This window comes from Pelophylax lessonae, assembly GCF_965119305.1.
Source record: "Pelophylax lessonae genome assembly, chromosome: 10".
In the NCBI taxonomy this organism is placed as follows: Eukaryota; Metazoa; Chordata; class Amphibia; order Anura; family Ranidae; genus Pelophylax; species Pelophylax lessonae.
The window spans coordinates 20,224,136-20,237,825 of record NC_138777.1 but is presented as its reverse complement, the minus strand read 5'-3'; the positions used below and the strand labels follow the sequence as shown (position 1 = coordinate 20,237,825).

General features: G+C 47.9%; 1 protein-coding gene across 1 annotated transcript in view; it reads right to left on the bottom strand.

The window, feature by feature from the left end:
• HSD17B12 (hydroxysteroid 17-beta dehydrogenase 12) overlaps nt 1–13,690 on the bottom strand; it is a 171,090-nt gene that overhangs the window by 24,197 nt on the left and 133,203 nt on the right. The window contains exon 8 of the mRNA XM_082269922.1: nt 7,477–7,558. Within this exon, the coding sequence (XP_082126048.1) occupies nt 7,477–7,558 (82 nt within the window). The remainder of the gene's footprint in view (nt 1–7,476; nt 7,559–13,690) is intronic.

The following is a 13,690-nucleotide window of genomic DNA, read 5'->3' as shown; positions in this document are numbered from 1 at the left end:
CATTACCTATTACTTTGAAAACCCTTATGGGATCACCTTTACCCATTTTTTGGTTGAAAATGTAATCTTTATTTGCATAAAAGATATACAAAAAACAATACTTTGTCGGGGTACATTCTCCCCTGTACTGCGACGCAGCGCATAAATACACTACATTACAATACATTTCCGGTCATGCTAATAAATACATTCAATCACATACATTCATTCTGCGGTATGATGCCTGATGTGTTGTGCGGAGTAAGGGTACCCCGTGCCATCACATCATGCATGACGCCGCAATACCCCTAAAGCATGAAACTAAAAACATTGTCTATACGTTGCATTGCTCAAACTGTATCAGATCACCTTTACCCATGTGGTGGATGTGGCTAGCCTGGTTTCCTTGACTTTGAGTTGCATGTGAATGAAGGAGGCCACATCTATTCAAGAACACATTTTAAGCTTAGTGCGGGGAATTCCTTTCTACACGCACGTAGCCATCACCATCCCAGATGGATAAGGAATGTCCCCTTCGGCCAGTTTTGCAGACTAAGGCGGACATGCACAAGGAGGATTGATTACAAAGAGCAGGGTGCAATTTTGAGGAGGAAATTTGAAGAAAAGGTGTATGAGGAGGAACATATTAAGGAGGCCTATGACAAATACTGGTCCTTGTATGATACCACCTCCCCTAACATGAACCCAGTAGAGGCAAGAGGAGACCCCCAAGTGGGAGGGGATATGCAGATTAGATTCTGCACTAGGTACAGCGATAAAGCTCCAGTAATACAGAGGGTCTTGAAAAGGAACTGGAAAATACTCCAACAAGACCCAGTCCTGAAGGACCATCTACCTCCTCATCCAAACCTCCTTTTTAGAAAACCCAGGGACCTTAAGAGCATGGTAGCCCCTAGTAGGGTCAGAAGGGCCAAGATAAATGGACTAAATAGCACCTGGCTTCCCTTCTTTGACCAGAAGGGGAACTATAGATGTGGGGTCCATAATTGTGGGACCTGCGCCTTCATGTGCCATAGGAAGAAGGAAGTGACTGCGTAGATGGCAGGACATACAAGATCAATCAGTTTATTAATTGTGGCACTACTCACGTTGTGTATGGGATTCTCTGCCCTTGTGGACTCTTGTATGTAGGCTGCACCACTAGACCTTTGAGGGTAAGGATAGGCAAGCACAAGAGTGGTATCATTCTTCATAAGAAAAAGTATTCAGTACCCCGACAATTCCTTGATGTACATAATAGCAGCACAGAGGGCCTGAGGGTTTTTTGTATTGAGGCCATCAACAAAGACCTACACGGTGGCCTGAAATACCAGAGGCTATGTACCAGGGAAGCCTACTGGATTATCACCTTAGGGTCCCTTGCCCCAAAAGGGCCTGAATTTAGAGATTGAGCTCCACACGGTTATGTGATCAAACTGCACCCCTTTGTGGCGAGCATATTTTGCGCCCTGGGGTAGTTTGCTAGTGCTGTCCTCCTCTTCTACAGTGCCCCTGGTGGGGCATAGACCATCTACTTTACCCTTGGGACGATATGCAATAGGTTATAATACACTTTATTCACTGTGCATAGAACTGGCCTTCTCCTCCTCTCCATCCCCCCCCCCACCCTCCCTTTGTTCCCTACTGGTGGTGGGCCTCGCATACACGTGACATATATATATTTGTGCATGTTTGGTCGCCTGACACTGGTCTGTTCCTTTCTAGTAATTTATACTATGCTTGGCCGCCCCCCCATCCCCCTCTTTTTTTCACGAGGGTTATTACCTTTGATACAAGTCAGCTACCACCTTTTTTTTAATCACACATTTTTTTTCACTAACATATGTGTGCCTCTCATTATTATTATTATTTTTTATGGCCCCTTTTACGCTCGTTGCCTAGGTCACTGTGCCCTCCTCGCCGCTTGCATGGGTCCCTTTGTTCCTATCCGTGCAGGTGGGCGGGTACTACTGGTTTCCTGTGTCCTTGTCATCGGGCTTAGCCTGCTCTGTCAGCAGCTGGTGACGCTGACGGATTCCGGAGGAGGGTGCGCAGGTTATGGGCGGGTCCCGCCTCGCCCGGAAGTGACGCTGCATGCGGTGGAACCCATCCATCCGCACTTCCGGTGCGTGTCAACTGACAGCACGGCCGACAGGGTCATGAAAGAACACCAGGCAGCTCCCCCTGGATCCCATGTCTGCGTTTGGAAGAAAATTGCATCCATATACACTAAAGCATCCCAATGACAATTTAGAGGGGTCCTATTTGAAGGCCAGTATACTTCATGTATTCATTACAGGTACACCCACATTTCCATGCAAATTTGAACAAGTGAAAGTTTGGCGGCGACATGATTAAGTATCGCTCTGTAGAATGCATATACATTATTTTCATGCAAGTATGGTTGCGCACTGTATATATCAATGTTGCATTTATGATGTCATCTGTCTGCATTTGAATTCCCTAAATGAGTGTTTTAGATGCTGTTTTAGTACTAGTGCTGCTGCCACAACCCAGTGCAGTTGGGGGGGGGGGGGGGGGTTAGGTGGACCTTGTTGGTCTTGGTAGGTGGTGCTATCATCCCCCGCCTGTTGACCCTTGCCCCCTGTGGGGCGGGACAGGAGTGGGTGGAGTCAGCCTCCATTTAGCCCCCTACCTGTGCAGTGTGGGGTTAGCAGCATTTCTTGGCTCTGAGGAAGGGGATTTGCCCTCGAAACACGTCAGCCTAGCCACATCAGCTCCATGCGGTTCACTGCATGCCATCCAGAATCACGCAGTGCCTGGCTACCTTGAAGACTTTATATTGATTATGTCGATGTCTGTATTATTTACACTTGTTTTGGGAGTATATTTTATACATTTTACTATTTTAATAAATGGTTTTAGTGGTAATGCACCTGGTCGGTGCGACCCTCTTTTTGTTATTTTTTTCAGTGACAAACCAGCCAGGGTGTACATATTGCGGGCCACAGCCTACCCCTTCCAGTCAGCCGGGTCCTTAAAGGCCGGGGACTCTGGAAACCGGAGGGTCCACCACTGGTGGAACAGTCCACTTCTTAGTAAGGGACTCCTAGGGGTATCGCCTATCAAATCACTTAGGGACCCAAAGGGGATGCTTTGGTCGTCCCCACTCTTTAGTGACAATTCTGTCAAAATAGGAGAGGAAAGAGAACACCTTTGCCGCTCTGGATGGCTTGTGAGTGCCAAAGGGAACCTGCACCTCCATCACAGCTGCGTCCTCCATCTTTAAGGTCTCAAGCACAGATACAATCAGTGCATCCACCAGCGCCTTTTCATGCGTGGCTGCAGAAGTGGAGGAATCCTCCTCACTATATGAGGATTCAGGGCACCTAGTTGCAGACCCAGCAAGGTGACCCACGTCCACAGTGACCGAATCAGATTCAGGATCTGATGAGACAGATGAGGCAGGGGAAGGTGGGGGGTGCTTTTTGCCAGCCCAACGCCCAAAAACCACCTCCACCCAGGACTCAAAAGATTCCTGGACCGCCGTCAGTGCATTGATAGATGGTGGGGACCCGGAGGGCCCCGCAGCCTCAGAGAGGGGATCAGGTGGGGAGATGCTCCAGAGACTCCATGAATCACCAGGGTGACCCCACAAAAAAAGTGTAAACCACTGCTGGGGGACAACCCCCACCGCTCTGGCAGCTTCACCCGGTTGCTAGTCACAGAGCACCAATCGATCCTCAGCAGAGAGGGAGAGGACCCCACCAGACTCACCACCCCGCAGAAACCAGGCACCGCAGCCACCAGGAGCATCGGCACTGCAAATGCGGTGATCAGTAAATGAAAGGATCTAGGAGTCAGCACCAGGGGATGAGGAAACACCACCCAGAAGGCTCCACAGACATGGCTGCTGCTGTTTTCTGTGGCAAACCACCGCAAAATGGCTACCGGACTACACAAACATGGCTGCCGTGCATTGCAGGCTAAGCCACAAGAAAATGCGGCACCACGAGGCTCCCAGGTGGGATCCCTATGCCTCAAAGACAGGCACAGGCAGGACAGGGGGCCCTTGCAGGAGCCCCCAACAGGTGCAACCCCCCCCCAGCACAGCAGATCGTCTGGTCTCTGGTGGTGCACCCCCCACCCAAGGAGGTCCACCAGACCACCCAAACCCCCAGCATAAGTGGAGGGGGGGTGGGATGGGGGGACAGATGAGAAGGGTGCCTGACAGGAAGGAGGGGAACCCGAGGGTCTGGGGGGACAGCTACTCACCTTACCAGGAACAAGGCAGGCACCGCTTCAGACAGAACCCCTCGCCATCAAAATGGGGGGCTCTCGGGCAGGAGGAACGCGGAGACTCGTGCCGAGACCCCTCCCGAGGAATTTAACTTGCAGGTCAGCCCCTGTCCGGTGGGACTATGTCGTGACCAATCTAGCGTGGAGCTGAGGTCTGCGCGCACTCGCTGGTAGTCTGGAATGACCACTGGATCTAGATTATCCAGCCCGTCGCCCAGTCCGGCAGTTGATTGTAGATCTCACAGGAAAAGACAAGGAGGAAAAAATCTATTTAAAAAAAAAAGCTCCAAACACTTTTTCTGCACTGCGCCTTTTAGGGTTGGGCCTTTTGGCTAAAGTCCGGGGCAATTTTTGTTACCAGGCCTCAGGGCCCGGTCAGTGCACCATGCACGGACACTTGTTTATTTTCTCTCACACGTTTTGTCAATTTCACTTATGTGTGCGAGTCCTCGGGCTTGCCCTGAAGTCTAGGGGGAGGATGTGTGGCCCTCAGGCTCCTTCCTCCTCTGCTCTTGGGGGGGGGGGGGGGTTCTCTCTTCGGGAGAGTCCCTCAACCAGGTATTCGATGATCGGCTTCTGCTAGCCTAGAAGAGCGGGGTCTGCCAGGCCTTCTGGCTAGGCAGACCATTGGAAACCCTTTGTCCCTGTCAGGAGCCTTGCGCCCCAGGGGGATCAGGGTAGAGGTCCTACCCCTTCAGGGGGTGGTCAAAGCACACCCCTAAGTGCAATTTTTTGTGTGTGCTTTTTTCACTTATGGGTTTTTTCGTTTCAGGATTTGCACCACTGCAGATTCAGAAGAAAAAAAACGAAAAACTTGTGGTCAACCCTCAAGAGACGGGTGAACGAAAAAACCCCCATAAATTCTGACAAACTCCAAGCATCGATTATGCAAGAATGGGTTTCCATTAGTCAGGATGTGGCCCAGAAGTTGATTGGCAGCATGCCAGGGCGAATTGCAGAGGTCTTGAAAAAGAAGGGTCCACACTGCAAATATTGACTCTTTGCATAAACCAGGGCTAGACAAATTTGCTTTAAATCTAGGAGCCAGCTAAAAAAGTTAGGAGCCAGGTTTTTCTCACGCATGACGAATGGCCGGCTTCTGTCAGACCGGCTGCCATACACAGGGGCCCAATGGCGGCCAGTTTTTAATGAACCGGCTGATGTTGCCCGGCATTCAACCCATGTGTACTTTGTTTATTTCTTCTGAGAGATATTAAAGGAACACACCAACCATCATGACCAGTGATTTGAAGTGGTCATGGTGGTAGGAGTCAGAAACACTGCACATGTTGGGATATTTACAATTATGTGCTGGGGGCTAGTTGCACCCCAAGCACATATGACTTACTGCTGGCTGTTACTGCTGTGGGTAATGCTGGTTGGTATTGCTGGATGGTACTGCTGGCGGGTTTCTCTGTGGGCACAGCTCGTGGGTCCTGCTGGCTGGTACTGCTGACGGTTACTGCTGGCAGGTGTGTGAGCAGCGGCACTGGAGGAAGCATGCAGAACCGATGCTTCCTGTATCTCTTCTCTAACAGGCGGTGTGCCGTTGATATCACTCCGCCTGTGACAGGACGGAGCCGAAACTATACAGGAATCATCGGCTCCATTCTGTCGCCAGACATCCCAAGTCTCCTGCGAGGTGTGGGAGTCTCTCGCATGCTGGTGTCTCTCGGCACTTGCGGGAGTCTCTCGGCACTTGCGGGTGTCAGGGAGCCGCAGCCCGCATGCTGGAGACTCCCACACCTCGCAGGAGACTTGGGATGTCTGGACACCTGCGGCAGTGTACCCAGGCACCAGGCCGCTAATTCTAGTCACCAATGCGACCTGGCATCTGGTTGGTCAAGCCCTGGCATAAACTTCATGTTATTGTCAATAAAAGCCTTTGACACTTATGAAATGCTTATAATTATACTTCAGTATACCACAGTAACATCTGACAAAAAGATCTAAAAACACCGAAGTAGCAGACTGTGAAAACTAATATTTGTGTCATTCTCAAAACTTTTGGCCACGACTGTACATTACATTATAATTATATATATATATATATATATATATATATATATATATATATATATATATATATATACACACACATACATACACACCAGGGGCGTAACTACAGGGGATGCAGGGGTTGCAATTGCAACCGGGCCCCATGCTCCTGGGGGGCCTGTGCGGCTCCCCTGTACACCTGGGGAATCATGTAGAGAAACCACTGTCCTTTTTCCTCCTGTAGCTGCAGGAGGAAAATGGAGGAGATTGGTTCCTCTGTATGCTGCACCTACCACTCCTCCTATCCAGTTCACTTGTGTTCTGCTGTCTCTGGGCCCCTGTGTGCTCCCCTGGTCCCCCTCCCCCACTGTGCTCCCTCCCCACTCCTGCTGGCTGCTGCAGGGGATGTGTCACAATAGAGAACCAGGAAGGGTTCGGTAAATTTGTAATTTACCAGCTCCTTCCTTTTCTGAATGGACAGAGTCATAGTCAGTGACATTGTAAAAAAATAATACAATTAAAATTCCAAAAAATAAAAACTACTGACACCAGTGGGTGAACTTCCAGGATCTCAAAGGTCACACTTGAGACCAGGCCCTGGCTTTCCACCACCGTGGGGAGGCCCTAAGATGGCCGAAAGGGGGCCCACTGCAGAACTTGTGAAAGGGTCCCGCTGCAGGACCGTAATAAAGGGCCCCAGGATCAGTGGGAAGAGCCCCAGGTTTGAAGGGAAGGGCCCCAGGCAGGGGTCCGGGGGGCCCTTCATGGTTTCTTGCACCGGGGCCCTGAAGGTTCTAGTTACGCCTCTGATACACACACACATATATACATATATATATATATACATACATACACACACACACACACACACACACACACACACACACATATACACACACACACTCACACACTCACATATATATATTAGAGTTGAGAAGGGTTAATATCTCTATAAAAAGGTAGTGATTGTTGTCTATGACTACCATTTTAAGCATTCCCCTCTTTTCTTGCCCTGGTGTCACAGATACAGGAAGTGAGGGGAACCTCCCCCGTTGAGTCACAGACAGAAATAAAAACCTGACAGAAGTTCCCAGCTCCAAATCTTAATGCTTAATATGAAATTGAGGTTTAAAAAAAACAGGTATGTGCAGCTTTGAAGAAAATGATGGGTTGGATTTTAGTAATACAAACAGATTGTTGGAACTGCTGCTGAACTAGAAGAGATGGCAGGCCACCTACCTTGGTAGCAGAATATACAGTCAGCAAGGGCACAGGGTACATGCCACTAGCAGAAGAGATGTTCAGAATGACTCCTTTGGACCTAAAACAAAAAAATTAAATTTATACATTATAAGCTACAAAACACCATCTGGATTCCCCTAAGCTGCCCTGTATAAATATAAGTAGTGCAGAGAGTGGAGAGAACTGGAAACTCGAGAACCTCTTAATTACCTTAAGAATCAGATTGGCTTGATAACTGTCCAGGCTTAAAGTTTAAAGTTTAATCTGCTTTTTTTTGCATTCCCTGGTTCCTCCCTCAACATGCCTTTGTACTTTCATTAGATACCTAGAATACTAGACCTATTATACCCATCTATTATTCTAGACCCAGTGATTTAATCACTGAGTTTCTATGTTTCTCTATGAAATGTAGGCAGATCATGTCTGGGGGGGGAGGGGCTGGCAGGATGCTGTACATAACTTCCTGAAAAGCACTCTGCCTCAGTACTCCTTTCAAGAGCCCTCAGCCTTGAAGTAAGCAGTGGGCTGGTTCTTGGGAGGAGTTATGCAAATAAAATGTGTTGAAGGAAAGATGTCAGTCTGGAGAAGTGGGCTCACAGTGTGCGGTGAAATCAGGGTAAGCAATTTCAGTCCAGGAGAGGAGTATGTATATATGTGCAAGACTGAAAAGAAAGGCCGGAGGTCAGATTAAAGGACGTAAACTTCCCTCTAATGTTTGTACCTATAGGTAAGCCTACAATAAGGCTTACCTATAGGTACAGTAAACATCTCTTAAACTTGCACCGTTTAGGAGATATTTACGATGACGTAATTGGCGCATGCGCTTTGAAGGAAAGGCCACTGTGCCATTTCTTCAAAGCCCTGTGCCGCGCCCAGCGCTACCGCGCGCATGTGCGAAAGTGATGCTATAGGGCTCCGGCCAGTCACACAGGCGACCCAGAAGGAAGACGGGCAAAGATGGCTGTGGCCTCCAGCGGGGACAACGAGGGCTTCGTTTGCAGGCAAGTGTCACATAATGTGCTGGTATGCAAAGCATACCAGCACATTATGCCTTTACTTTGCAGGTAAGAAAAAAAAAAAAAAAAAGCAGAGTTTTCTTCCTCTTTAAACTTTGAAAAAGATTACTCCCTTAGTTAACTCTTCAGCCAAAAGTGAATTTTCATTTTGGATGGAGCATGAAACGGGTACTGTGCTTGAAGTCTTTTGTAGATATCCACAGGTTTTACACCTTCGTTCACAAGAAACATCATTACCACACACTGTTCAATCCACGCATTAACACTATTGTCTGCCATCTTGATTAACAATCTCTGGACTAGCCCGTGACATGTGCGCCGCCTGTCAGTAATAGGACACACTTGCCACTTACTATTTTGTGAATTACCACCACGCTAGCTTCCTTTTTCATACCTGCACCATTAAAAGTCCCGGTTTGACTTGAAGGCACCTTGTAAACACCAAACATGGTTTATAATACTGTAGGCAAAGGGTAGTGGTAAAGGGAAAAGCATTGAGCAGAGGTAAAAACATACAGGTCTGTGCAGTCATGAAGATAGTGCGTAGCCCATTCAAGACCATCTGTCAGATGTGCCCGTTTTGCGGGATTGTGCAATTCTCCTGAACGACTGGTGTCTTATTGCCAAGCCATCTGTCAGAGGCTCTTCACAGGATCAGCCAACAGTGGTTCTGTGTGCACCAAGCATGTGTGGTGTGGCCACTCACTCCATGGCAACCAATAATGCCATGTGATCCGGACACTGGCACCATGTAAACCCACAGAACAGGAACATCCAGTTGCAGAGACAACCAGCAGCCGTTTGCAGCACCGCCTGCACTCCTCCAATAGGGACCCAGCACATGGCACACATGTGTAATATGGCAGCACATACCATAGCAACAGGTGATGCTGTACGGCCCCGACCCCGTTGTCATGGAAACCCATGACGCTGAAGTGGTCAGCTGTGAAGCACAAGGACAGAGAATGCAAAGGGTTTGATACCAGAATGTGATGGCAACAGGATGTCAGTCATTGGGGAGTATTGGGCAATCCCCTGAATTGGTTAATGTGACGCATTTGACAGACACACTATCCTGAGGACATCACAGACCTGTATGTTTTTACCTCTGATCAATGCTTTCCTGTTTACCACTACCCTTCGCATATAATATCATCAACTTGTTTAGGCAGAATACATTTCTTTACTTTTGGCGGGTTTATGTCATTGCAAAAATGTCAGAGGTCAGGGAGTGGTTTGTTTTACTGCTCTTTGATTGGTGGATGTTACTTTAAATGTTATTGCAATGCACTACAAATGTATCACATGCCTGATGAAAGGGTCCTGCGGGGCTCTGAAATGTTGCACTTTCAACGCTGTGATGTGATCGCTTTAGTAAACTGTTGGATGTTCTCCTGAAGATCCACGATGTGCTGGAAATGTATGCTTCTTTTCAGGTAGACAACGCAAGAGCACAACTGAGAGACGTGGATGGAGCATTGTCACTCTATGAACAGGAACAGCTTGAACAAGGCCAGAACACTTGATGTTATTTTAGTGTGATGTTTATTAACCACTTAAGCCCCGGAGGATTTGGCTGCTAAACGACCAGGGGGTATTTTGCGATTCGGCACTGCGTGACTTTAACGGACAATTGCGCGGTCGTGCAACGCTGTACCTAAACGAATTTGGCGTCCTTTTTTTCCCACAAACAGAGCTTTCTTTTGGTGGTATTTAATCACCTGTGCGATTTTTTGATCATGCGCTATAAACAAAAAAAGAGCGTCAATTTTTTAAAAAATAGCAATATTTTTCACATTTTTTTATATGAAATTCCCCCCAAAAAAAATGTAAAAATCAAAATTTTTTAACATTTTCGGCCAATTTGTTTTATGCTATATATGTTTGGTAAAAAAAAAAAAAAAAAAAAAAAAAAAAAATCGCAAAAAGCGTATTTTGATTGGTTTGCGCAAAAGTTATCGAGTTTACTAACAAAGGGAAAGATTTTTGTCATTTTTGTTTTTTTTTTTTTTAACGCGTAATGGCGGCGATCTGCGATTTTTTTGCGGTACTGCGACATTGGGGCGGACACATCGGACCCTTGACTGACATTTTTGACACTTTTGGGGTTACCAGTGACATTTCTACAGTAATCAGTGCTATACATATGCACTGTTACTGTAAAAATACACTGGTAGTGAAGGGGTTAACTTTATTTGGGAGGGAGGGGCTGTGTGTGTCCCTAGGGGCGTGCTTTCTACTGTGATTGGCTGTGGCTTGAGCTGTAAGGACACTGATCAACGGATCTACATAGTAGATCCATGTGATCAGTGTCTTTACACTGAGGAGAATGACAGGTGGCTTGTTTACACAAGCTGCCTGACTTTCTCCCTCTCCCCCGCCGATCGCAGAGTGGCCGGCGGACATCGGGTCCGCCGGTCACACGCGCGGGGGGGTCCGTGACCGCGCGGGAGCGCGCCGCCGGCAGCGCGCGCTCGCTCCCCAGACCCTCCCAGGCTAGTGACGTACCGATACGTCACTCTGCCTGTGAGGGGCTGACCGCCGCAGTATATAGTCGTGCGGCGGTCGGCAAGCGGTTAGAAGCACATTAAAGTGGTTCTAAAGGTTGAGGGTTTTTTAGCCTATTGCATTCTCTGCATTAAGGTAAAAAAAACCTTCAGTATGAAGCCCCCCCCCCCCCCAGCCCCCACTTATACTTACCTGAGCCCAATCTCGATCCAGTGCTGTGCACAAGAGTAGCAGCTTCCTCAGCTCTCTCCCTCCTCACAATCTCAGACGCAGCAGTGGGAGGCATTGTCAATCACAGCTAGTGAGGAGGGAGAAGGGAACGGGGCTGTGTGTGTCAATGGGCACACAAAGGAACAGACATGGAACCGCTGGATGCCTTGGCTGTTCTTTACTGGCACCGATGCTTACCGGCAGGGAGCCCCCTAAGCGATGACGCATCGGTGTCCCCACCCTGCCCTCGTGGCGGCCTGCCCGGGGGAACTGGTCCTGGCCCTCCTTTTTTCTGTCCCTTCTTCCCTCATCCTATACCTGATACTATTTTCCCTTCTTTCCTTTCCTTTGTCCAGGCATTCTAATTTTTGCTATTCTACCTTGTGATGACTTTCTTAGCACCACTGAGTATGCTATACCTCCTGTTTATCAGACGCGTCCTTTCAGGACGCCTGGGTGGGAGCACCCAGCTGCTATATGTATACACGCCATCTTGAACTCCTGTCGTGTTCCGGTGGCGCTGCAGGCTCCCACCTTGTTCTTGAAATGTTCAGTTGGTCCCATACAGTACCTATGTTCCTGATGCTGTTTGTGTTTTAATGGCTTTTTGCAATAGCACATACTTGTATGTCTGCTTTATGATGATTGACTGACTGACTCCTATGTATCCACTTGTGCTGCTGTTGTACTCTTGTAATTTGTTCTTTTCAATAAAGGAATTAAAAAAAAAAAGAAATGGGCACACAAAGCCGGCTCAGGAGCGAGCATGTACAAGCTCCCCGATAGCAAGCTACCTGCTATGGGAGCACTTGTGCAGAGGGGGAGGAGCCAGGAGTGCTGGCGGGAAACCGGAGAAGAGGAGGATCAGGGCTGCGATAATACATTTATTTATTTTTTAATTAGAAAGTTTATGTAGCACCCTTGTCTTAATGCAAGGTTGCTGTTAAATTTAGTTTGCTGGGCCTTAACTAGCTTGGCTGTAATTTTACTGTGGTTAATTGGACTTCCTTTCTTAATCTGGTTTGACTGCGTTTCTCCCTTCCGTCAGTAGTTGGCACTGTTGCCTCTGACTCTAGTGTGAGAATTACAGTTAAACAAACTGTTAATGTCCATGTGTCTCTCAGCCAATTACAGTGTCACTACGGCATTCTGGGAGATCTTATTTAAAGGATGGGAGGTCCAATAATCGCTCTCTTCCCGCCCGGACCCCCTTGGGGGAGGGTGTGTGCTGCTGTTTGCTGCTGACTAGGCCTGAAGCCTGAGGCCTGGTCAGATACCTGGGATTCTGCTGAGGAGAGCCAGCGACCCACATGGGAAAGATCATCCACAGACATCCAGTAACCTGTGTGAGTAACCTGCTTGTTTCTTATGGAGGACAGCTGTCCAGACAGTACAGACCACAGAAAGGGATTGTGTCTAGTGGAGAGAAGATGTCTCCCAGATCAATCTGAAGCTCATGGATACCTAATGATTCTCAAGGTCTGCTATCCTGTACTGCTGTCTGAATACCTGTCTTTTGCAATGGGAGTCTGCCTAATAGACTGTTCTTAAAGGGTGTCCTGGACCCTACCCCTCTCTCCCCCGGTTTATTCTTGTCCTGTTGAGAAGAAATAAACTATTCTTTTACTTCAGCATAAAAGTGACTGGCGCCCAGCATTTATTTTACCTGCATCACTACCCACCATGCCTGACAATCCACACCCACAGGAGGTATGTAGCCCCTTTCTGCCTCTGAAGGTCATCACTAGGCCCTAGGGGGTTCTGGGGGTCCGCTACATTTACAATCACATAAACATTTTTAAAGCTTAAAGGAATTTTTAGAGATTGGGTTCACGTATACTTCGTGGATCTTGAAACTCAAGCAAAGATCTCCTGACCATTGTCCTTGAGGGTTCTCAGAATGTAGTTGGTGACTCAGCCAACTGAAACTCAAACAAAAGTAAAGCTGCACCGACTGAGTTTTCTAGCTGGGTTGCAACTGGCCATTCATGAGCATCTACATACCAAGAAGGATACCAGGCAGCATGCCTTAGGCCAGAATTCCTGAGGGCCCCTGCCTTAGAGTGCATGGCACTGCTATGTGTTTACATGTTGCCATTTTTAACATGGCTGTACAGCTGCAGCCTGGAAGCAGGTAATCCCTTAGGAAACTCCCACCCCCATTCGCTGTAATTCCCCCCTAAGAATAGAAAGCTGTTCACTCTGTATTGATGACTCACAGACTTTTTTTTTTTTAATTCTGCTCTAAAAAGAAAATCACCACAAGAGCATTGAGGAGAGCTGGAGGATTCCACGAAGCCGGTGAGTCACCCTCTGTCCTTAGGAGTCACCTCCGATCGCTCCATCGTTACCAACATGGAGGCCAGGCAGATTAGTCACCAGAATGAATTTTTCAAAGAAAAGGATTCTCCCCTATAAATAATAATGAAGGCTTGTCTGGGTATAGCATTTATTTGTGTGTCTGAGGCACGGAGTGA